The following is a 26,421-nucleotide window of genomic DNA, read 5'->3' as shown; positions in this document are numbered from 1 at the left end:
ACCAAACTGAAGCATTACCATGATAACCAAACTGAAGCATTACCATGATAACCAAACTGAAGCATTACCATGATAACCAAACTGAAGCATTACCATGATAACCAAACTGAAGCATTACCATGATAACCAGACTGAAGCATTACCATGATAACCAAACTGAAGCATTACCATGATAACCAGACTGAAGCATTACCATGATAACCAAACTGAAGCATTACCATGATAACCAGACTGAAGCATTACCATGATAACGAAAATGAAACATTACCATGATAACCAAACTGAAGCATTACCATGATAACCAGACTGAAGCATTAACATGATAACCAAACTGAAACATTACCATGATAACCAAACTGAAACATTACCATGATAACCAAACTGAAGCATTACCATGATAACCAAACTGAAGCATTACCATGATAACCAAACTGAAGCATTACCATGATAACCAAACTGAAGCATTACCATGATAACCAGACTGAAGCATTACCATGATAACCAGACTGAAGCATTACCATGATAACCACACTGAAGCATTACCATGATAACCAAACTGAAGCATTACCATGATAACCAGACTGAAGCATTACCATGATAACCACACTGAAGCATAACCATGATAACCAAACTGAAACATTATCATGATAACCAGACTGAAGCATTACCATGATAACCAAACTGAAGCATTAACATGATAACCAAACTGAAGCATTACCATGATAACCAGACTGAAACATTACCATGATAACGAAAATGAAACATTACCATGATAACCAAACTGAAGCATTACCATGATAACCAAACTGAAACATTACCATGATAACCATACTTAGGCACTGCTTTCCGTTGCAGGTGACGTATCTACCCATTGTGCCATACCTCGGCAAGTTTCTGGCTGAGACGCCACTCCTGGAGCAGTACGATGTCTCGACTGTGAAGGTCATATTTTCTAGTGGCTCATCTATGCCAGCTACCACCCGAACCTCACTTCGGCTGAAGGTTACTGATCCTCTTCCTTCGTTCTTTAAGTGAGGGAATGTGGGGAAGCAAAGTCGTGCTCTAGACTGAGGACAGGATGCGTGGTAGAACATCAGATTGAGGGAACCAATAATGTTATCATCTACATGTTTAGCTGAACACGAGAGTCGATGTAGTTAGGTAGATAACTTGCTCAGACGAGAGGGCTAGTTGCCCCATAGCGGCAATGCGATGATCAATGAACCATTCTGTTATCAATTTTGCGATGAAGTTAAGGTTATGAATTCTCATACCAGTCTCACATTGCACAAAGGTTCAACAAATATAGAGAGGCAAGAATTTTAGCGACGTGAACACTGTTTGGATAAACGTATAGGAGTTATTTTCCTTTTCTCCTTTTTCTTATTTCTTTTTTATTTTTTGCCCCTAATCAAAGAGCAGCTATTTGTTTAGGTAACAGAGAGAGAGAGAGAGAGAGAGAGAGAGAGAGAGAGAGAGAGAGAGAGAGAGAGAGAGAGAGAGAGAGAGAGAGAGAGGAGTGATATAGTTGAGACCTGACAGTAAACATACGCCCCTGTGGTGTAGCTAACATACACACGACCACTTACAAGAGATGTACACAAGTAACAGTTTGCATCATGGTGGAATGACTTCATGTGGTCTCCTACCTACTAGTAAACAACACAGAATATTCTTAAATGTATTAAATCCAGATTCACACACACTGCAGTCTTGTTATATCCATTGTCTATAATGAAAACGAATATCTACTTTGGTCTTCTTGCTGATGTTTGTCTCTGTATCTTAACTATCTTATGAAATGACGATCAACTGATCTTTTTTTTTTTTGTGGTTTTCACACAGATGGCTGCACAGTTGACTGACGCTTACGGTATGACCGAAGGCTGCATGCATCTTGTAGATTCCTACTTCTTTCCCAACAACAAGGACAATGCAGCCGGCAAAGTGCTGCCCTACGTTCAATTGAAGGTATCCTTCCATTTCAGAGATGATGATGTATAGTGAAGATGTCACTAGTGTATACGCGGGTCAAAGCGTAGCGATTAGTGTTGCTGACCACAAGTTATCATGGATCCATCATGGGTTGGGTAATCATAGATTCACTGTCGATTTTGTAACAGTGGTCGACATGCGGGGCAGTAGTTCACAAACACTAAATGTTCAAACATTTTCATCGTGAGATGTATGAATACTGTCCTCTTTATCCCGGAATATCCCAAAAGATTTCTGTTTTCTTCTTAATAGAACTGATCATTCTGCGAAGATCCATGTACGTCAGTGAAATTCACACAAGATACGAATGCCACAAGCAAACTAGATTTGTTTAGGTAAAGTAGTGCGTTGTCCTCACGGGATGATCAACGAGTGTAATGTTCGAGTATCCTTTTAGAAATAAGGTCTCTGTTCTCTGCATCATATGGCATCAGACAAAAGAGAAATATATATATATATATATATATATATATATATATATATATATATATATATATATATATATATATTTTTTTTTTATTTTTTTCATACGATTCGCCATTTCCCGCATTTGCGAGGTAGCGTTAAGAACAGAGGACTGGGCCTTAGAGGGAAAATCCTCACCTGGCCCCCTTCTCTGTTCCTTCTTTTGGAAAATTAAAAAAAAAAAAAACGAGAGGGGAGGATTTCCAGCCACCCGCTCCCTCCCCTTTTAGTCGCCTTCTACGACACGCAGGGAATACGTGGGAAGTATTCTTTCTCCCCTATCCCCAGGGATAAAGTAGTATATATAAGTAGTAATTTCAACCTCCTGGCTAAGTTTTGCTCCAAGACAAAAGCACTAGTTCCATTTATCATGCATATTCTGATTATCCTCTGATTTTTTGTTTTAAGTTTTGCTCTTTCCTGTATTACCACATTATCATTCTTTCACAGTAGAACTAAATATAAGAAATTTTTGGATAGGAATCTGGGAAATAGGCTCTTTGATTTGGTGGTGGAGAATGGGGTCTACTTTGGCTTTGTGGTGGAGAACGGGGTCTACTCTGATTTAGAGGTGGCGAATAAGAGAGTCCTCTTTGATTTGGCAGTGGCCTTCCTTGATGTGAAAGCTGGTGATGCAGGGGAGCCTTGCTTGCCGTATTAATTCTTGGGAGTGGCTATAACTTTGAGATGCTGGAGAGGAGAGCCTTCGCATCATGAAGTTTATCATAGTCAGGAGGTGGATATAAGCGTGGGTTGTTGTTATGATTAGTGGGTCTAGGTGGCCCCCTAGTGGAGGAGAAGCGCCGGAAACCTAGGTGTGGCTCCTGAGTGTGATAATTCCTGGGGATAGGGGAGAAAGAATACTTCCCACGCATTCCTCACGTGTCGCAGAAGGCGACTAAAGGGGACGGGAGCGAGGGGCCAGAAACCCTCCCCTCCTTGTATTTTAACTTTCTAAAAGGGGAAACAGAAGAAGGAGTCACACGAGGAGTGCTCATCCTCCTCGAAGACTCAGATTGGGGTGTCTAAATGTGTGTGGATGTAACCAAGATGAGAAAAAAGGAGAGATAGGTAGTATGTTTGAGGAAAGGAACCTAGATGTTTTGGCTCTGATTGAAACGAAGCTAAAGGGTAAAGGGGAAGAGTGGTTTGGGAATGTCTTGGGAGTAAAGTCAGGGGTTAGTGAGAGGACAAGAGCAAGGGAAGGAGTAGCACTACTCCTGAATCAGTTGTGGGAGTATGTGATAGAGTGTAAGAAAGTAAATTCTAGAGTCATATGGGTAAAACTGAAAGTTGATGGAGAGAGATAGGTGATTATTGGTGCATATGCACCTGGGCATGAGAAGAAAGATCATAAGAGGGAAGTGTTTTGGGAGCAGCTGAATGGGTGTGTTAGTGGTTTTGATGCACAAGACCGGGTTATAGTGATGGGTGCTTTGAATGCAAAGGTGAGTAATGTGGCACTTAAGGGAATAATTGGTATGCATGGAGTGTTCAGTGTTGTAAATGGAAATGGTGAAGAGCTTGTAGATTTATGTGCTGAAAAAGGACTGGTGATTGGGAATACCTGGTTTAAAAAGCGAGATATAACTAAGTATACGTATGTAAGTAGGAGAGATGGCTAGAGAGCGTTATTGGATTACGTGTTAATTGACAGACGCACGAAAGAGAGACTTTTGGATGTTAATGTGCTGAGAGGTGCAACTGGAGGGATGTCTGATCATTATCTTGTGGAGGCGAAGGTGAAGATTTGTGGGGGTTTTCAGAAAAGAAGAGAGAATGTTGGGGTGAAGAGAATGGTGAGAGTAAGTGAGCTTGGGAAGGAGACTTGTGTGAGGAAGTACCAGGAGAGACTGAGTACAGAATGGAAAAAGGTGAGAACAAAGGAGGTAAGAGGAGTGGGGGAGGAATGGGATGTATTTAGGGAAGCAGTGATGGCTTGCGCAAAAGATGCTTGTGGCATGAGAAGCGTGGGAAGTGGGCTGATTAGAAAAGGTAGTGAGTGGTGGGATGAAGAAATAAGATTATTAGTGAAAGAGAAGAGAGAGGCATTTGAACGATTTTTGCAGGGAAAAAATGCAAATGAGTGGGAGGGGTATAAAAGAAAGAGGCAGGAGGTCAAGAGAAAGGTGCAAGAGGTGAAAAAGAGGGCAAATGAGAGTTGGGGTGAGAGAGTATCATTAAATTTCAGGGAGAATAAAAAGATGTCTTGGAAGGAGGTAAATAAAGTGCGTAAGACAAGGGAGCAAATGGGATCTTCAGTGAAGGGGGCTAATGGTGAGGTGATAACAAGTAGTAGTGATGTGAGAAGGATATAGAGTGAATATTTTGAAGGTTTCTTGAATGTGTTTGATGATAGAGTGGCAGATATAGTGTGTTTTGGTTGAGGTGGTGTGCAAAGTGAGAGGGTTAGGGAAAATGATTTGGTAAATAGAGAAGAGGTAGTAAAGCTTTACGGAAGATGAAAGCCGGCAAAGCAGCAGCTTTGGATGGTACTGCAGTGGAATTTACTAAAAAAGAGGGTGACTGTATTGTTGACTGGTTGGTAAGGTTATTTAATGTATGTATGATTCATGGTGAGGTGCCTGAGGATTGGCGGAATGCTTGCATAGTGCCATTGTAAAAAGGCAAAGGGGATAAGAGTGAGTGCTCAAATTACAGAGGTATAGGTTTGAGTATTCCTGGTAAATTATATGGGAGGGTATTGATTGAGAGGGTGAAGGCGTGTACAGAGCATCAGATTGGGGAAGAGCAGTGTGGTTTCAGAAGTTGTAAAGGATGTGTGGATCGGGTGTTTGCTTTGAAGAATGTATGTGAGAAATACTTAGAAAAACAAATGGATTTGTATGTAGCATTTATGGATCTGGCGAAGGCACATGATAGAGTTGATAGAGATGCTCTGTGGAAGTTTTTAAGAATATATGGTGTGGGAGGCAAATTGTTAGAAGCAGTGAAAAGTTTTTATCGCGGATGTAAGGCATGTGTACGTGTAGGAAGAGAGGAAAGTGATTGGTTCTCAGTGAATGTAGGTTTGCGGCAGGGGTGTGTGATGTCTCCATGGTTGTTTAATTTGTTTATGGATGGGGTTGTTAGGGAGGTGAATGCAAGAGTTTTGGAGAGAGGGGCTCGTATGCAGTCTGTTGTGGATGAGAGAGCTTGGGAAGTGAGTCAGTTGTTGTTCGCTGATTATACAGCGCTGGTGGCTGATTCATGTAAGAAACTGCAGAAGCTGGTGACTGAGTTTGGTAAAGTGTGTGAAAGAAGAAAGTTAAGAGTAAATGTGAATAAGAGCAAGGTTATTAAGTACAGTAGGGTTGAGGGTCAAGTCAATTGGGAGGTAAGTTTGAATGGAGAAAAACTGGAGGAAGTAAAGCGTTTTAGATATCTGGGAGTGGATCTGGCAGCGGATGGAACCATAGAAGCGGAAGTGAATCATAGGGTGGGGGAGGGGGCGAAAATCTGGGAGCCTTGAAGAATGTGTGGAAGTCGAGAACATTATCTCGGAAAGCAACAATGGGTATGTTTGAAGGAATAGTGGTTCCAACAATGTTGTATGGTTGCGAGGGGTGGGCTATGGATAGAGTTGTGCGCAGGAGGGTGGATGTGCTGGAAATGAGATGTTTGAGAACAATATGTGGTGTGAGGTGGTTTGATCGAGTAAGTAAAGTAAGGGTGAGAGAGATGTGTGGAAATAAAAAGAGCGTGGTTGAGAGAGCAGAAGAGGGTGTTTTAAAATGGTTTGGGCACATGGAGAGAATGAGTGAGGAAAGATTGACCAAGAGGATATATGTGTCGGAGGTGGAGGGAACGAGGAGAAGTGGGAGACCAATTTGGAGGTGGAAAGATAGAATGAAAAAGATTTTGTGCGATCGGGGCCTGAACATGCAGGAGGGTGAAAGGAGGGCAAGGAATAGAGTGAATTTGATCGATGTGGTATACCGGGGTTGACGTGCTGTCAGTGGATTGAATCAGGTCATGTGAAGCGTCTGGGGTAAACCATGGAAAGCTGTGTAGGTATGTATATTTGCGTGTGTGGACGTATGTATATACATGTGTATGGGGGTGGGTTGGGCCATTTCTTTCGTCTGTTTCCTTGCGCTACCTCGCAAACGCGGGAGGCAGCGACAAAGCAAAAAAAAAGAAAAATATATATATATATATATATATATATATATATATATATATATATATATATATATATTATTATCATTATCATTTTTATTATACTTTGTCTCTGTCTCCCGTGTTAGCGATGTAGCGCAATGAATCTGACGAAAGGATGGCCCAACCCACCCACATACACATGTAAATACGTACATGTCCATACACGTACATATACATACCTATACATTTCAGCGTATACATATATATATATATATATATATTTACACAGACTATACATATAAACACATATACATAATTCATACTGTCTGCCTTTATTCATTCCTGTCGCCACCTCGCCACACATAAAATGACAACCCCCTCCCCCGCATGTGCGCGAGGTAGCGCAAGGAAAAGACAACAAAGGCCACATTCGTTCACACTCAGTCTATAGCTGTCATGTATAATGCACCGAAACCACAGCTCCCTTTCTGCATCCAGTTCCAACAAAACTTTCCATGATTTACCCCAGACGCTTCCCATGCCCTAGATCAATCCATTGAAAGCACGTCGACCCCGGTACACCACATCGTTCTAATTCACTTTATTCCTTCCACGCCTTTCATCTTCCTGCATGTTCAGGCTCCGATAGCTCAAAATCCTTTTCACTCTATCCCTCCACCTCCAATTTGCTCTCCCACTTCTCCTCGTTCCCTCCAACTCTGATACATATATCCTCTTTGTCAATCTTTCCTCAGTCATTCTCTCCATGTGACCAAACCATTTCAACACACCCTCGTCTGCTCTTTCAACCACACTCTTTTTTACTACCACACATCTCTCTCACACTTTCATTTCTTACTCGATCAAACCACCTCACACCACATATTGTCCTCAAACATCTCATTTCCAACACATCCACCCTCCTCCGAACAACCCTATCTATAGCCCACGCCTCGCAACCATATGACATTGTGGAACCACGATTCCTTCAAACATATCCATTTTTGCTCTCCGAGATAACGTTCTCGCTTTCCATACATTCTTCAACGCTCCCAGAACCTTTGCCCCCTCCCCCAACCTGTGACTCACTTTTCGCTTCCATGGTTTCATCCGCTTCCAGCTCCACTCCCAGTTATGTAAAACACTTCATTTCCTCCAGTTTTTCTCCATTCAAACTCCCCTCCCAATTAACTTGTCCCTCAACCCTGCTGTACCTAATAACCTTGCTCTTATTCACATTTATTCTCAGCTTTCTTCTTTCACACACTTTACCTAACTCAGTCACCAGCTTCTGCAGTTTCTCACCCGAATCAGTCACCAGCGCTGTATCGTCAGCGAACAACAACTGACTCACTTCCCAAGCTCTCTCATCCACAGCAGACTGCATACTCACCCCTCTTTCCAAAAGACTTGCATTCACCTCCCTAACAACCCCATCCATAAACAAATAAAACAACCATGGAGACATCACACACCCATGCCGCAAACCTGACATTCACTGAGAACCAATCACTTTCCTTTCTTCCTACCTGTACACATGCCTTACATCCTCCATGAAAACTTTTCACCGTTTCCAGCAACTTGCCTCCCACACCATGTACTCTTAATAGTTTCCACTGAGCATCTCTATCCACTCTATCATATGCCTTCCCCAGATCCATAAATGCTACATACAAATCCATTTGCTTTTCTAAGTATTTCTCACATGCGTTCTTCAAAGCAAACACCTGATCCAAACATCCTCTACCACTTCTGAAACCACACTGCTCTTCCCTAATCTGATGCTCTATACATACCTTCACCCTCTCAATCAATACTCTCCCATATAATTTACCAGGAATACTCAACAAACTTATACCTCTGTAATTTGAATACGCGCATTTATCTCCTTTACCCTTGCACAATGGCACTATGCATGCATTCCGCCAATTCTCAGACACTTCACCATGAGCCATACATAAAATGAATATCCTCACCAACCAATCAACAACACAGTCACCTCCCTTTTCAATAAATTCCACTGCAACACCATCCAGACCCGTCGCCTTGCTGGCTTTCATCTTCCGCAAAGCTTTCACTACCTCATCTCTATTTGTTGAATGTGATTGATGATAGAGTGGCAGATATAGGGTGTTTTCGTGGAGATGGTGTGCAAAGTGAGAGGTTTAGGGAGAATGATTTGGTAAACAGAGAAGAGGTAGTAAAAGTTTCCGGAAGATGAAATCCAGCAAGACGGCGGGTATGGATGGTATTGCAGTGAAATTTATTAAAAAAGAGGGGTGACTGTATTGTTAACTGGTTGGTAAAGTTATTTAATGTATGTATGACTCATGGTGAGATGCCTGAGGATTGGCGGAATGCTTGCATAGTGCTATTGTACAAAGGCAAAGGGGATAAAAGTGAGTGCTCAAATTACAGAGGTATAAGTTTGTTAAGTATTCCTGGGGTATTATATGGGAGGGTATTGATTGAGGGAGTGAAGACATGTACAAAGCCCCAGATTGGGGAAGAGCAGTGTGGTTTCAGAAGTGGTAGAGGATGTTTGGATCAGGTGTTTGCTTTGAAGAACGCATGTGAGAATACTTAGAAAAGCAAATGGATTTGTATGAGGCATTTATAGATCTGGAGAAGGCATATGATAGAGTTAATAGAGATGCTCTATGTAAGGTATTAAGAATATATGGTGTGGGAGGCAAGTTGTTAGAAGCAAAGTTTTTATCGAGGATGTAAGGCAGGAAAGTGATTGGTTCTCAGTGAATGTAGGTTTGCGGCACGGGTGCGTGATGTCTGCATGGTTTTTTAATTTATTTAGGATGGGGTTGTTAGGGAGGTGAATGCAAGAGTTTTGGAAAGAGGGGCAAGTATGCAGTCTGTTGTGGATGAGAGAACTTAGGATCAGTTGTTGTTCGCTGATGATACAGTGCTGGTGGCTGATTCGTGTGAGAAACTGCAGAACCTAGTGAGTGAGTATGGTAAAGTGTGTGAAAGAAGAAGGCTGAGAGTAAATGTGAATAAGAGCAAGGTTATTTGGTACAGTAGGGTTGAGGGTCAAGTCAATTGGGAGGTAAATTTGAATGGAGAAAAACTGGAGGAAGTAAAGTGTTTTAGATATCTGGGAGTGGATTTGGCAGCGGATACAACCTTGGAAGCAGAAGTGAATCATAGGGTGGGAGAGGAGGCGAAAGTTCTGGAGGCGTTGAAAATGTATGGAAGTCGAGAGCGTTATCTCGTAAAGCAAAAATGGGTATGTTTGAAGGAATAGTGGTTTCAACCATGTGATATGGTTTCGAGGCGTAGGCTATAGACAGAGTTGTGCAGAGGAGGGTGGATGTGCTGGAAATGAGATGTTTGAGGACAATATGTGGTGTGAGGTGGTGTGATCGAGTAAGTAATGAAAGGGCAAGAGAGATGTGTGGTAATAAAAAGAGTGTGGTTGAGAGAGCAGAAGAGGGTGATTTGAAATGCCTTTTCACATGGAGAGAATGAATGAGGAAAGATTGACAAAGAGGATATATGTGTCAGAGTTGAAGGGAACAAGGAGAAGTGGGATACCAAATTGGAGGTGGAAAGATGGAGTTAAAAAGATTTTGAGTGATCGAGGCCTGAACATGCAGGAGGGTGAAAGACGTGGAAGGAATATAGTGAATTGGAACGATGTGGTATACTGGGGTCGACGTGCTATCAGTGGATTGAACGAGGGGTTGTGAAGCGTCTGGGGTAAACCATGGAAAGTTTTGTGGGGCCTGGATGTGGAAAGAGAGCTATGGATTCGGTGCATTGTTACATGACAGCTAGAGACTAAGTGTGAACAAATGTGGCCTTTGTTGTGTTTTCTTAGCGCTACCTCGAGCAGATTTGGGGGGAGGGAGCTGTTATTTCATGTGTGACGGGATGGCGATGTGAAGGAATAAAGGGAGACAGTATATATTATGTATATGTGTATATAAGTATATATCTGTGTGTCTATATGTATGTATACGTTGAGATGTATAGGATGTAAATTTGCGTGTGAGGACGTGTTGGTATATACATGTATTTGGGGTGGGTTAGGCCATTCTTTCGTCCGTTTTCTTGTGCTACCTCGCTAATGCGGGAGACAGCGACAAAGCAAATTAAAAACATATAAATAATATATATATATATATATATATATATATATATATATATATATATATATATATATATATATATATATGTATATATATATATATATTATCCCTGGGGATAGGGGAGAAAGAATACTTCCCACGTATTCCCTGCGTGTCGTAGAAGGCGACTAAAAGGGGAGGGAGCGGGGGGGCTGGAAATCCTCCCCTCTCATTATTTTCTTTTTTAATTTTTCCAAAAGAAGGAACAGAGAAGGGGGCCAAGTGAGGATATTCCCTCAAAGGCCCAGTTCTCTGTTCTTAACGCTACCTCGCTAACGCGGGAAATGGCGAATAGTTTGAAAAAAGAGAATATATATATATATATATATATATATATATATATATATATATATATATATATATATATATATATATATATATACGAACAAAATGCCTAGGAACGCGCACCTTCATAGAACATACAAACCTCCAACAGCCACGATCGAACCCGGGACCTCTGTGCAACAGGCGGGAATGCTACCGCTAGTCTATGGGCCTGGCTAATAGGAAAAAACTATTCGAATACTATGTACTCGAATACCCTTCGTCTCACGTTGGAGAGCAATGGGGTCTATACCGGTCATTTCCCAACAGGCGCACATAGCCAGCAGACTAAAGAATGGCCCAACCCACCCACATACACATGTATATACATACACGTCCACACACGCACATATACATACCTATACCTTTCGACGTACACATATACATACATACACAGATATATACATATATATACATGTACATAATTCATACTTGCTGCCTTTATTCATTCCCGTCGCCACCCCATCCCACATGAAATGAAAACCCCCCTACCCACAATAGGAAAAGACAACAAAGTCCACATTCGTTCACATTCAGTCTCTAGCTGTCATGTATATTGCACCGAAACCACAGACCCCTTTCCATATCCAGGCCCCACAAAACTTTCCATGGCTTACCCCAGACGCTTCACATTCCCTGGTTCAATCTATTGACAGCACGTCGACCCCGGTATACCACTTCGTTCCAATTCACTTTATTCCTTGCACGCCTTTCGCCCTCCTGCATGTTCAGGCTCCGATCGCCCAAAATCTTTTTCATTCCATCTTTCCACCTCCAATTTGGTCTCCCACTTCTCCTCGTTCCCTCCACCTCTGACACATATATCCTCTTTGTCAATCATTCCTCACTCATTTTCTCCATGTGACCAAACCATTTCAAAACACCTTCTTCTGCTCTCACAACCACACTGTTGTTATTACCACACATCTCTCTTACCCTTCACACCACATATTATCCTTAAACATCTCATTTCCAACACATCCACCTTCCTCCGCACAACTCTATCTATATCCCACGGCTCGCAACCATATGACTTTGGTAGAACTACTATTCCTTCAAAGATACCCATTTTTGCTTTTCGAGATAATTTTCTCGCCTTCCACACATTATTCAACGCTCCCAGAACTTTCGCCGTCTCCCCAGCCTCTGACTCACTTCTGCTTCCATGGTTCCATCCGCTGCCATATCCACTCCTAGATATCTTACACACTTCACTTCCTCCAGTTTTTCTCCATTCAAATTACATTCCAGTTGACTTGTCTCTCAACCCTATTGTACCTAGTAACCTTGCTCTTATTCACATACAGCTTTCTTCTTTCACACACTTTACCAAACTCAGTCAAAAGCCTCTGCAGTTTCTCACCCGAATCAGCCACCAGCGCTGTATCATCAGCGAACAACAACTGACTCACTTCCCAAGCTCTCTCATCCACAACAGACTGCATACTTGACCCTCTTTCCAAAACTCTCGCATTCACCTCCCTAACAACCCCATCCATAAACAAATTAAACAACCATGGAGACATCACACACCCCTGCCGCAAACCTACATTCACTGAGAACCAATCACTTTCGTCTCTTCCTACACGTACACATGCCTTACATCCTCGATAAAAACTTTTCACTGCTTCTAACAACTTGCCCCTCACACCATATACTCTTAGTACCTTCCACAGAGCATCTCTATATACTCTATCTCTATCAACTCTCTATATATATAATTTTTATTTTGTTTTGTCGCTGTCCCCCGCGTTTGCGAGGTAGCGCAAGGAAACAGACGAAAGAAATGGCTCAACCCACCCCATACACATGTATATACATACACGTCCTCACACGCAAATATACATACCCATACATCTCAGTGTACACATATATATACACACACAGACACATACATATATACACATGCACACAACTCACACTGTCTGCCCTTATTCATTCCCATCGCCACCTCGCCACACATGGAGTAACATCCCCTCCCCCCTCATGTGTGCGAGGTAGCGCTAGGAAAAGACAACAAAGGCCCCATTCGTTCACACTCAGTCTCTAGCTGTCATTCAATAATGCCCGAAACCACAGCTCCCTTTCCACATCGAGGCCCCACAGAACTTTCCATGGTTTACCTCAGACGCTTCACATGCCCTGATTCAATATATTGACAGCACGTCGACCCGGTATACCACATCGATCCAATTCACTCTATTCCTTGCCCGCCTTTCACCCTCCTGCATGTTCAGGCCCCGATCACTCAAAAATCTTTTTCACTCCATCTTTCCACCTCCAATTAGGTCTCCCACGTCTCCTCGTTCCCTCCACCTCCGACACATATATTTTCTTGGTCAATCTTTCCTTACTCATTCTCTCCATGTGGAAAGGCATTTCAAAACACCCTCTTCTGCTCTCTCAACCACGCTCTTTTTATTTCCACACATCTCTCTTACCCTTACATTACTTACTCGTTCAAGCCACCTCACACCACATATTGTCCTCAAACATCTCATTTCCAGCACATCCACCCTCCTGCGCACAACTCTATCCATAGCCCACGCCTCGCTACCATACAACATTGTTGGAACCACTATTACTTCAAACATAGCCATTTTTGCTTTCGGAGATAATGTTCTCGACTTCCAAACATTCTTCAAGGATCCCAGGATTTTCGCCCCCTTCCCCACCCTATGATTCACTTCCGCTTCCATGGTTCCATCCGCTGCCAGATCCTCTCCCAGATATCTAAAACGCTATACTTCCTCCAGTTTTTCTCCATCTAAACTCACCTCCCAATTGACTTGACCCTCAACCCTACTGCACCTAATAACCTTGCTCTTATTCACATTCACTCTTAACTTTCTTCTTTCACACACTTTACCAAACTCAGTCACCAGCTTCTGCAGTTTCTCACATGAATCAGCCACCAGCGCTGTATCATCAGCGAACAACAACTGACTCACTTCCCAAGCTCTCTCATCCCCAACAGACTTCATACTTGCCCCTCTTTCCAATACTCTTGCATTCACCTCCCTAGCAACCCCATCCATAAACAAATTAAACAACCATGGAGACCTCACACACCCCTGCCGCAAACATACGTTCACTGAGGACCAATCACTTTCCTCTCTTCCTACACGTACACATAGCTTACATCCTCGATAAAAACTTTTCACTGTTTCTAACAACTTGCCTCCCACACCATATATCCTTAGTACCTTCCACAGAGCATCTCTATCAACTCTCTCATATGTCTTCTCCAGATCCATAAATACTACCTACAAATCCATTTGCTTTTCTGAGTATTTCTCACATACATTCTTCAAAGCAAAACATGATCCACTCATCCTCTACCACTTCTGAAACCACACTGCTCTTCCCCAATCTGATGCTCTGTACTTGCCTTCACCCTCTCAATCAATACCCTCGCATATACTTTACCAGGAATACTCAACAAACTTATACCTCTGTAATTTGAGCACTCACTCTTATCCCCTTTGCCTTTGTACAATGGCACTATGCACGCTTTCCGCCAATCCTCAGGCAGCTCACCATGAATCATACATACGTTAAATAACCTTACCAACCAGTCAACAATACAGTCACCCCCTTTTTTAATAAATTTCACTGCAATACCATCCAGACCTGCTGCCGTTGCACACCACTTCGACCAAAACACCCTATATCTGCCACTCTATCATCAAACACATTCAACAAACCTTCAAAATACTCACTCCATATCCTTCTCACATCGCCACTACTTGTTATCACCTCCCCATTAGCCCCCTTCACTCTTCACTCTTCATTCTCCCCAAAAGTTGATGATACTCTCTCACCCCAACTCTCATTTGCCCTCTTTTTCACCTCTTGTACCTTTCTCTTGACATCCTGTCTCTTTCTTTTATACATCTCCCACTCATTTGCATTATTTCCCTGCAAAAATCGTCCAAATGCCTCTCTCTTCTCTTTCACTAATAATCTTACTTCTTCATCCCACAACTCACTACCCTTTCTAATCAACCCACCTCCTACGCTTCTCATGCCATAAGCATCTTTTGCGCAAGCCATCACTGCTTCCCTAAATACATCTCATTCCTTCCCCACTCCCCTTACCTCCTTTGTTCTCACCTTTTTCCATTCTGAACTTATTCTCTCCTGGTACTTCCTCACACAAGTCTCCTTCTCAAGTTCACTTACTCTCACCACCTCCTCACCTCAACATTCACTCTTCTTTTCTGAATACCCATACAAATCTTCACCTTAGTCTCCAGAAGATAATGATCAGACATCCCTGCAGTTGCACCTCTCAACACATTAACATCCAAAAGTCTCTCTTTCGCGCGCCTGTCAATTAACACGTAATCCAATAACGCTCTCTGGCCATCTCTCCTACTTACATATGTATACTTATGTATATCTCGCTTTTTAAACTAGGTATTCCCAATCACCAGTCTTTTTTCAGTACATAAATCTACAAGCTCTTCACCATTTCCATTTACAACACTGAACACCCCATGTATACCAATTATCCCCTCAACTGCCACATTACTCACCTTTGCATTCAAATCACCCATCACTATAACCCGGTCTTGTTCATCAAAACCACTAACACACTCATTCATCTGCTTCCAAAACACTTGCCTCTCGTGATCTTTCTTCTCATCCACAGGTGCAAATGCACCAATAATCACACATCTCTCTCCATCAACTTTCAGTTTTACCCATATCAATCTAGAATTTACTTTCTTACATTCTATCACATACTCCCACAACTCCTGTTTCAGGAGTAGTGCTACTCCTTCCCTTGCTCTTGTCCTCTCACTAACCCCTGACTTTACTCCCAAGACATTCCCAAACCACTCTTACCCTTTACCCTTAAGCTTCGTTTCATTCAGAGCCAAAACATCTAGGTTCTTTCCCTCAAACATACTACCTATATCTCCTTTTTTCACTTCTTGGTTACATCCACACATATTTAGACACCCCAATTTGAGCCTACGAGGAGGATGAGCACTCCCCGCGTGAGTCCTTCTGTTTCCCATTTTAGAAAGTTGAAATACAAGGAGGGGAGGATTTCTGGCCCCCCGCTTCCGTTCCCTTTAGTCCTCTCTCTCTCTCTCTCTCTCTCTCTCTCTCTCTCTCTCTCTCTCTCTCTCTCTCTCTCTCTCTCTCTCTCTCTCTCTCTCTCTCTCTCTCTCTGTATATATATATACATATATATATATATATATATATATATATATATATATATATATATATATATATATATATATATATATATATATATATATATATATCTTTCTTTTCTTTCATACTATTCGCCATTTCCCGCGATAGCGAGGTAGCGTTAAGAACAGAGGACTGGGCCTTTGAGGGAACATCCTCACCTGGCCCCCTTCTCTGTTCCTTCTTTTGGAAAAAAAAAAAAAAAAAAATATATATATATATATATTGGTTCACCAATATATATATATATATATATATATATATACATATATTGTTTACCAAACTATAGTTTATGACCCTCTCACTTTTGCACACCACCTCGAACAAAACACCCTATATCTGCCACTCTGACACATTCAACAGACCTTCAAAATACTCACTCCATCTCCTTCACATCACCACTACTTGTTATTACTTCCTCATTTGCCCCCTTCACCGATGTTCCCATTTGTTCTCTTGTCTTACGGACTTTATTTACCTCTTTCCAAAACATTTATTTATTCTCCCTAAAATTTAACGATACTCTCTCACTCCAATTCTCATCTGCCCTCTTTTTCACATCTTTCACCTTTTTCTTGACCTCCTGCCTCTTTCTTTTATACACTCCCAATCATTTGCACTATTTTCCTGCAAATAGTCCAAATGCCTCTCTTCTCTTTCACTAACAACCTTACCTCTTCATCCCACCACTCGCTGCCCTATATAATCTGCCCATCTCCCACCTTTTTCATGCCACAGGCATCTTTTACGCAAGCTGTCATTGCTTCCCTAAATTCATCTCATTCCTCCCTCACTCCCATTACGTCCTTTGCTCTCAACTTTTTCCATTCTTCACTCAATCTCTCCTGCTACTTCCTCACAGAAGTCTCCTTCCCAAGCTCACTTACTCTCACCACTCTCTTCACCCGAACATTCTCTCTTCTTTTCCGAAAACCTCTACAAATCTTCACCTTCGCCTCCACAAGAAATGATCAAACATCCTTCCAGTTGCACCTCTCAGCACATTAACATGCGAAAGTTTCTCTTTCGCGCGCCTATCAATTAAAACTTGATCCAATAACGCTCTCTGGCCATCTCTCCTACTTACATACGTATACTTATGTATGTGTTTTTTTTTTAAACAGGTATTCCCAATCACCAGTTCTCTTTCAGCCCATGAATCTACAAGCTCTTCATCATTTCCATTTACAACACTGAACACCCCATGCACACCAATTATTCCCTCAAATGCCACATCACTCACCTTTGCATTCATCATTATAACCCGTTCTCGTGCATAAAAACTACTAACACAATCACTTAGCTGCTACATCTTCACCTTCACCTCCACAAGATAATGATAAGACATCCCTCCATTTGCCCATCTCAGCATATTAACATCCAAAAGTCTCTCTTTCACCCGCCTATCAATCAACACGCAATCAAATAACGCTCTCTGGCCATCTCTCCTACCTATATACGTATACTTTTGTATATCTCTCTTTTCAGACCAGGTATTCCCAATCATCAGTCCTTTTCCAGCACATAAGTCTACAAGCTCTTCACCATTTCCATTTACAACGATGAACACCCCATGTACAAAAAATATAACCACAACTGCCACATTACTCACCTTTGCATTCAAATCACCCATCACTATAACCAGGTCTCGTGGATCAAACTGGTAAAACACTCACTCAGCTGCTCCCAAAACACTTGCCTCTCGTGATCTTTCTTCTCATGCCCAGGTGCATATGCACCAATAATCATCCATCTCTCTCCATCCACTTTCAGTTTTACCCATATCAATCTAGAGTTAACTTTCTTACACTCTATCACATACTCCCACAACTCCTGTTTCAGGAGTAGTGGTATTCCCTCCTTTGCTCTTGTTCTCTCACCAACCCCTGACTTTACTCGCAAGACATTGGATAGTATTGCTGTGGAATTTATCTAAAAAAGGGGGTAACTGTGTTGTTGACTGGTTGGTGAGGATATTCAATGTATGTATTGCTCATGGTGAAGTGCCTGACGAAAGGTGGAATGCATGCACAGTGCCTTTGTACAAAGAAAAAGGGGATAGAGGTGAGTGTTCAATTTAAGGAGGTATAAGTTTGTTGAATATTCCTGAGCAATTATATGGGAGGGTATTGATTGAGAGGGTGAAGGCATGTACAGAGCATCAGAGGGGAAGAGCAGTGTGGTTTCAGAAGTGGTAGAGGATGTGTGGATCAGGTGTTTGCTTTGAAGAATTTATGTGAGAAATGCTTAAAAAAAGCAAATGAATTTGTATGTAGCACTTATGGATCTGGAGAAGACATATTATAGAGTTGATAGAGATGATCTGTGGAGGGCATTAAGAGTATATGGTGTGGGAAGTAAGTTGCTAGAAGCAGTGAAAAGTTTTATCGAGGATGTAAGTTAAATGTGTGAGTAGGAAGAGAGGAGAGTGATTGGTTCCCGGTGGATGTCGGTTTGCAGCAGGGGTGCATGATGACTCCATAGTTGTTTAATTTGTTTATGGATGGGGTGGTTAGGGAAGTGAATGGAAGAGTTTTGGAGGGAGGGGCAAGTATGCAATCTGTTGTGGATGAGAGGGTTTGGGAAGTGAGTCAATTGTTGTTCGCTGATGATGCAACGCTGGTGGCTGATACGGGTGAGAAACTGTAGAAGCTGGTGACTGAGTTTGGTAAAGTGTGTGAAAGAAGCATGTTGAGAGTAAATGTGAAGAAGAGCAAGGTTATTAGGTTCAGTTGGGTTGAGTGACAAGTCAACTAGGAGGTAAGATTGAATGGAGAAAAACTGAAGGAAGTGAAGTGTTTTAGGTATCTGGGAGTGAATTTAGCAGAGAATGGAACCATGGGAGCGGAAGTGAGTCACAGGGTGGGGAGAGGGCGAAGGTTTTGGGAGCGTTGAAGAATTTGCGGAAGTCGAGAACGTTATCTCGGAGAGCAAAAATGGGTATGTTTGAAGGAATAGTGGTTCCAACAATGTTATATGGTTCCGTTAGCGAGGTACCACAAGGAAACAGACGAAAGAATGGCCCAACCCACCCACATACATATGTATATACATAAACACACCCCCACACACACACACACAACACACACACACACACACACAAACACACACACACATATATATATATATATATATATATATATATATATATATATATATATATATATATATATATATATATATATATATATATATATATATATATATATATATATGTATATACATATGTATATATATATATATATATATATATATATATATATATATATATATATATATATATATATATATATATATATATATTTTATTTTATATATTTATTATACTTTGTCGCTGTCTCCCGCGTTTGCGAGGTAGCGCAAGGAAACAGACGAAAGAAATGGCCCCCCCCCATACACATGCATATACATACGTCCACACACGCAAATATACATACCTACACAGCTTTCCATGGTTTACCCCAGACGCTTCACATGCCTTGCTTCAATCCACTGACAGCACGTCAACCCCGGTATACCACATCGCTCCAATTCACTCTATTCCTTGCCCTCCTTTCACCCTCCTACATGTTCAGGCCCCGATCACACAAAATCTTTTTCACTCCATCTTTCCACCTCCAATTTGGTCTCCCTCTTCTCCTTGTTCCCTCCACCTCCGACACATATATCCTCTTGGTCAATCTTTCCTCACTCATCCTCTCCATGTGCCCAAACCACTTCAAAACACCCTCTTCTGCTCTCTCAACCACGCTCTTTTTATTTCCACACATCTCTCTTACCCTTACATTACTCACTCGATCAAACCACCTCACACCACACATTGTCCTCAAACATCTCATTTCCAGCACATCCACCCTCCTGCGCACAACTCTATCCATAGCCAACGCCTCGCAACCATACAACATTCTTGGAACCACTATTCCTTCAAACATACCCATTTTTGCTTTCCGAGATAATGTTCTCGACTTCCACACATTCTTCAAGGCCCCCAGGATTTTCGCCCCCTCCCCCACCCTATGATCCACTTCTGCTTCCATGGTTCCATCCGCTGCCAGATCCACTCCCAGATATCTAAGACACTTCACTTCCTCCAGTTTTTCTCCATTCAAACTCACCTCCCAATTGACTTGACCCTCAACCCTACTGTACCTAATAACCTTGCTCTTATTCACATTTACTCTTAACTTTCTTCTTCCACACACTTTTCCAAACTCAGTCACCAGCTTCTGCAGTTTCTCACATGAATCAGCCACCAGCGCTGTATCATCAGCGAACAACAACTGACTCACTTCCCAAGCTCTCTCATCCCCAACAGACTTCATACTTGCCCCTCTTTCCAAAACTCTTGCATTTACCTCCCTAACAACCCCATCCATAAACAAATTAAACAACCATGGAGACATCACACACCCCTGCCGCAAACCTACATTCACTGAGAACCAATCACTTTCCTCTCTTCCTACACGTACACATGCCTTACATCCTCGATAAAAACTTTTCACTGCTTCTAACAACTTTCCTCCCACACCATATATTCTTAATACCTTCCACAGAGCATCTCTATCAACTCTATCATATGCCTTCTCCAGATCCATAAATGCTACATACAAATCCATTTGCTTTTCTAAGTATTTCTCACATACATTCTTCAAAGCAAACACCTGATCCACACATCCTCTACCACTTCTGAAACCACACTGCTCTTCCCCAATCTGATGCTCTGTACATGCCTTCACCCTCTCAATCAATACCCTCCAATATAATTTACCAGGAATACTCAACAAACTTATACCTCTGTAATTTGAGCACTCACTCTTATCCCCTTTGCCTTTGTACAATGGCACTATGCACGCATTCCGCCAATCCTCAGGCACCTCACCATTAGTCATATATACATTAAATAACCTTACCAACCAGTCAACAATACAGTCACCCCTTTTTTTAATAAATTCCACCGCAATACCATCCAAACCTGCTGCCTTGCCGGCTTTCATCTTCCGCAAAGCTTTCACTACCTCTTCTCTGTTTACCAAATCATTTTCCCTAACCCTCTCACTTTGCACACCACCTCGACCAAAACACCCTATATCTGCCACTCTATCATCAAACACATTCAACAAACCTTCAAAATACTCATTCCATCTCCTTCTCACATCACCACTACTTGTTATCACCTCCCCATTTGCGCCCTTCACTGAAGTTCCCATTTGCTACCTTGTCTTACGCAGTTTATTTACCTCCTTCCAGAACATCTTTTTATTCTCCCTAAAATTTAATGACACTCTCTCACCCCAACTCTCATTTGCCCTTTTTTTCACCTCTTGCACCTTTCTCTTGACCTCCTGTCTCTTTCTTTTATACATCTCCCACTCAATTGCATTTTTTCCCTGCAAAAATCGTCCAAAAGCCTCTCTCTTCTCTTTCACTAATACTCTTACTTCTTCATCCCACCACTCACTACCCTTTCTAATCAACCCACCTCCCACTCTTCTCATGCCACAAGCATCTTTTGCGCAATCCATCACTGATTCCCTAAATACATCCCATTCCTCCCCCACTCCCCTTACTTCCATTGTTCTCACCTTTTTCCATTCTGTACTCAGTCTCTCCTGGTACTTCCTCACACAGTTCTCCTTCTCAAGCTCACTTACTCTCACCACCCTCTTCACCCCAACATTCACTCTTCTTTTCTGAAAACCCATACAAATCTTCACCTTAGTCTCCAGAAGATAATGATCAGACATCCCTCCAGTTGCACCTCTCAGCACATTAACATCCAAAAGTCTCTCTTTCGCACGCCTGTCAATTAACACGTAATCCAATAACGCTCTCTGGCCATCTCTCCTACTTACATAAGTATACTTATGTATATCTCGCTTTTTAAACCAGGTATTCCCAATCATCAGTCCTTTTTCAGCACATAAATCTACAAGCTCTTCACCATTTCCATTTACAACACTGAACACCCCATGTATACCAATTATTCCCTCAACTGCCACATTACTCACCTTTGCATTCAAATCACCCATCACTATGACCCGGTCTCGTGCATCAAAACCACTAACACACTCATTCAGCTGCTCCCAAAACACTTGCCTCTCTTGATCTTTCTTCTCATGCCCAGGTGCATATGCACCAATAATCACCCACCTCTCTCCATCAACTTTCAGTTTTACCCATATTAATCGAGAATTTACTTTCTTACACTCTATCACATACTCCCACAACTCCTGTTTCAGGAGTATTGCTACTCCTTCCCTTGCTCTTGTCCTCTCACTAACCCCTGACTTTACTCCCCAGACATTCCCAAACCACTATTCCCCTTTACCCTTGAGCTTCGTTTCACTCAGAGCCAAAACATCCAGGTTCCTTTCCTCAAACATACTACCTATCTCTCCTTTATATATATATATATATATATATATATATATATATATATATATATATATATATATATATATATATATATATATATATATATATATATATATATATATATATATATATATATATATATATATATATATATATATATATGTATATATATATATATATATATATATATATATATATATATATATATATATATATATATATATATATATATATATATATATATATATATATATATATATATATATATATATATATCTATATATATATATATATATATATATATATATAAAGGAGAGATAGGTAGTATGTTTGAGGAAAGGAACCTGGATGTTTTGGCTCTGAGTGAAACGAAGCTCAAGGGTAAATGGGGAGGTGATAACAAGTAGCGGTGATGTGAGAAGGAGATGGAATGAGTATTTTGAAGGTTTGTTGAATGTGTTTGATGACAGAGTGGCAGATATAGGGTGTTTTGGTCGAGGTGGTGTGCAAAGTGAGAGGGTTAGGGAAAATGATTTGGTAAACAGAGAGGAGGTAGTAAAAGCTTTGCGGAAGATGAAAGCCGGCAAGGCAGCAGGTTTGGATGGTATTGCAGTGGAATTTATTAAAAAAGGGGGTGACTGTATTGTTGACTGGTTGGTAAGGTTATTTAATGTATGTATGACTCATGGTGAGGTGCCTGAGGATTGGCGGAATGCGTGCATAGTGCCATTGTACAAAGGCAAAGGGGATAAGAGTGAGTGCTCAAATTACAGAGGTATAAGTTTGTTGAGTATTCCTGGTAAATTATATGGGAGGGTATTGATTGAGAGGGTGAAGGCATGTACAGAGCATCAGATTGGGGAAGAGCAGTGCGGTTTCAGAAGTGGTAGAGGATGTGTGGATCAGGTGTTTGCTTTGAAGAATGTATGTGAGAAATACTTAGAAAAGCAAATGAATTTGTATGTAGCATTTATGGATCTGGAGAAGGCATATGATAGAGTTGATAGAGATGCTCTGTGGAAGGTATTAAGAATATATGGTGTGGGAGGCAAGTTGTTAGAAGCAGTGAAAAGTTTTTATCGAGGATGTAAGGCATGTGTACGTGTAGGAAGAGAGGAAAGTGATTGGTTCTCAGTGAATGTAGGTTTGCGGCAGGGGTGTGTGATGTCTCCATGGTTGTTTAATTTGTTTATGGATGGGGTTGTTAGGGAGGTAAATGCAAGAGTTTTGGAAAGAGGGGCAAGTATGAAGTCTGTTGGGGATGAGAGAGCTTGGGAAGTGAGTCAGTTGTTGTTCGCTGATGATACAGCGCTGGTGGCTGATTCATGTGAGAAACTGCAGAAGCTGGTGACTGAGTTTGGTAAAGTGTGTGGAAGAAGAAAGTTAAGAGTAAATGTGAATAAGAGCAAGGTTATTAGGTACAGTAGGGGTGAGGGTCAAGTCAATTGGGAGGTGAGTTTGAATGGAGAAAAACTGAAGGAAGTGAAGTGTTTTAGATATCTGGGAGTGGATCTGTCAGCGGATGGAACCATGGAAGCGGAAGTGGATCATAGTGTGGGGGAGGGGGCGAAAATTTTGGGAGCCTTGAAAAATGTGTGGAAGTCGAGAACATTATCTCGGAAAGCAAAAATGGGTATGTTTGAAGGAATAGTGGTTCCAACAATGTTGTATGGTTGCGAGGCGTGGGCTATGGATAGAGATGTGCGCAGGAGGATGGATGTGCTGGAAATGAGATGTTTGAGGAAAATGTGTGGTGTGAGGTGGTTTGATCGAGTAAGTAACGTAAGGGTAAGAGAGATGTGTGGAAATAAAAAGAGCGTGGTTGAGAGAGCAGAAGAGGGTGTTTTGAAATGGTTTGGGCACATGGAGAGAATGAGTGAGGAAAGATTGACCAAGAGGATATATGTGTCGGAGGTGGAGGGAACGACGAGAAGAGGGAGACCAAATTGGAGGTGGAAAGATGGAGTGAAAAAGATTTTGTGTGATCGGGGCCTGAACATGCAGGAGGGTGAAAGGAGGGCAAGGAATAGAGTGAATTGGAGCGATGTGGTATACAGGGGTTGACGTGCTGTCAGTGGATTGAATCAAGGCATGTGAAGCGTCTGGGGTAAACCATGGAAAGCTGTGTAGGTATGTATATTTGCGTGTGTGGACGTGTGTATGTACATGTGTATGGGGGGGGGGGTTGGGCCATTTCTTTCGTCTGTTTCCTTGCGCTACCTCGCAAACGCGGGAGACAGCGACAAAGTATAAAAAAAAAAAAAAAAATATATATATATATATGTGTGTGTGTGTGTGTGTGTGTGTGTACATATTCATACTTGCTACCTTCATCCATCTTCGTCGCCACCCCGCTACACATGAGATGGCACCCCTCTCCCCCTGTTCTCGCGCGCGCGCGCGAGGTAGAGCTAGGAAAAGACAACGAAGGCCACATCCGTTCACACTCAGTCTCTAGCTGTCATGTAATAATGCACCGAAACCACAGCTCCTTTTCCACATCCAGGCCCCAGAAAACTTTCCATGGTTAACCCCAGACACTTCACATGCCCTGATTCAATCCATTGACAGCACATCGACCCCGGCATACCACATCGTTCCAGTTCATTATTCCTTGCACGCCTTTCACCCTCCTGCATGTTCAGGCCCCGATCCGTCAAGATCTTTTTCACTCCATCCTTCCACCTCCAATGTGGTCTCCCACTTCTCCTCGTTCCCTCCACCTGTGACACATATATATATCCTCTTGGTCAATCTTTCCTCACTCATTCTCTCTATGTGACCAAACCATTTCAACACACCCTCTTCTGCTTTCTCATCCACACTCTTTCTATTTCCACACATCTCTCACCCTTTCATTACTTACTCGATCAAACCACCTCACACCACATTCTGTCCTCAAACATTTTATTTTCAACACATTCACCCTTCTCCGTACAACCCTATCTATAGCCCATGTCTCGCAACCATATAACATTGTTGGAACTACTATTCCTTCAAACATATCCATTTCTGCTCTCCGAAATAACGTTCTCTCCTTCCACATATTCTTAATCGCTTCCAGAACCTTCGCTCCCTCCCCCACCCTGTGACTTACTTCCGTTTCCATGGTTCCATTTGCTACTAAGTCCACTCCCAGTTATCTAAAACATTTCCTCCGATTTTTCTCCACTCAGATTAACTTCCCAATTAACTTGTCCCTCAACCCAACTGAACCAAATAATCTTGCTCTTATTCACATTTACTCTCAAGTTTCTCTTTTCACTCAGTTTTCTAAACTCAGTCACCAACTTGTGCAGTGTCTCACTCGAAGCAGCCACTAGAGCTGTATCATTGGTGAACAACAACTGACTCACTTCCCAAACTCTCTCATCCCAAACAGACTGCGTACTCGCCCCTCTATCAATATCTCTTCCATTTAACCTCCCTAACCACTCCATCCATAAACTAATTGAGCAACCATGAGGAAATCACACACCCATGCCAAAGATCGACATTCACTGGGAACAAATCACTCTCCTCTCTTCCTATTCGCACATATTCCTTACATCCTCGATAAAAACTTTTCACTGCTTCTAACAACTTTCCTCCCACACCATATATTCTTAATACCTTCCACAGAGCATCTCTATCAACTCTATCATATGCCTTCTCCAGATCCATAAATGCTACATACAAATCCATTTGCTTTTCTAAGTATTTCTCACATACATTCTTCAAAGCAAACACCTGATCCACACATCCTCTACCACTTCTGAAACCACACTGCTCTTCCCCAATCTGATGCTCTGTACATG

At 41.8% G+C, this 26,421-nt stretch overlaps 1 protein-coding gene across 5 annotated transcripts in view; it reads left to right on the top strand.

Moving 5' to 3' along the window:
• LOC139748025 (uncharacterized) overlaps positions 1-26,421 on the top strand; it is a 74,199-nt gene that overhangs the window by 37,973 nt on the left and 9,805 nt on the right. For all 5 annotated transcript variants that reach the window (XM_071660568.1, XM_071660569.1, XM_071660572.1 and 2 more), the window contains 2 exons: positions 856-1,002; positions 1,846-1,971. In XM_071660568.1, coding sequence (XP_071516669.1) covers positions 856-1,002; positions 1,846-1,971 — 273 coding nt within the window. The remainder of the gene's footprint in view (positions 1-855; positions 1,003-1,845; positions 1,972-26,421) is intronic.

Source organism: Panulirus ornatus, chromosome 72, assembly GCF_036320965.1.
Source record: "Panulirus ornatus isolate Po-2019 chromosome 72, ASM3632096v1, whole genome shotgun sequence".
Classification (NCBI taxonomy): Eukaryota; Metazoa; Arthropoda; class Malacostraca; order Decapoda; family Palinuridae; genus Panulirus; species Panulirus ornatus.
This window is presented reverse-complemented; position numbering and strand designations above follow the sequence as displayed.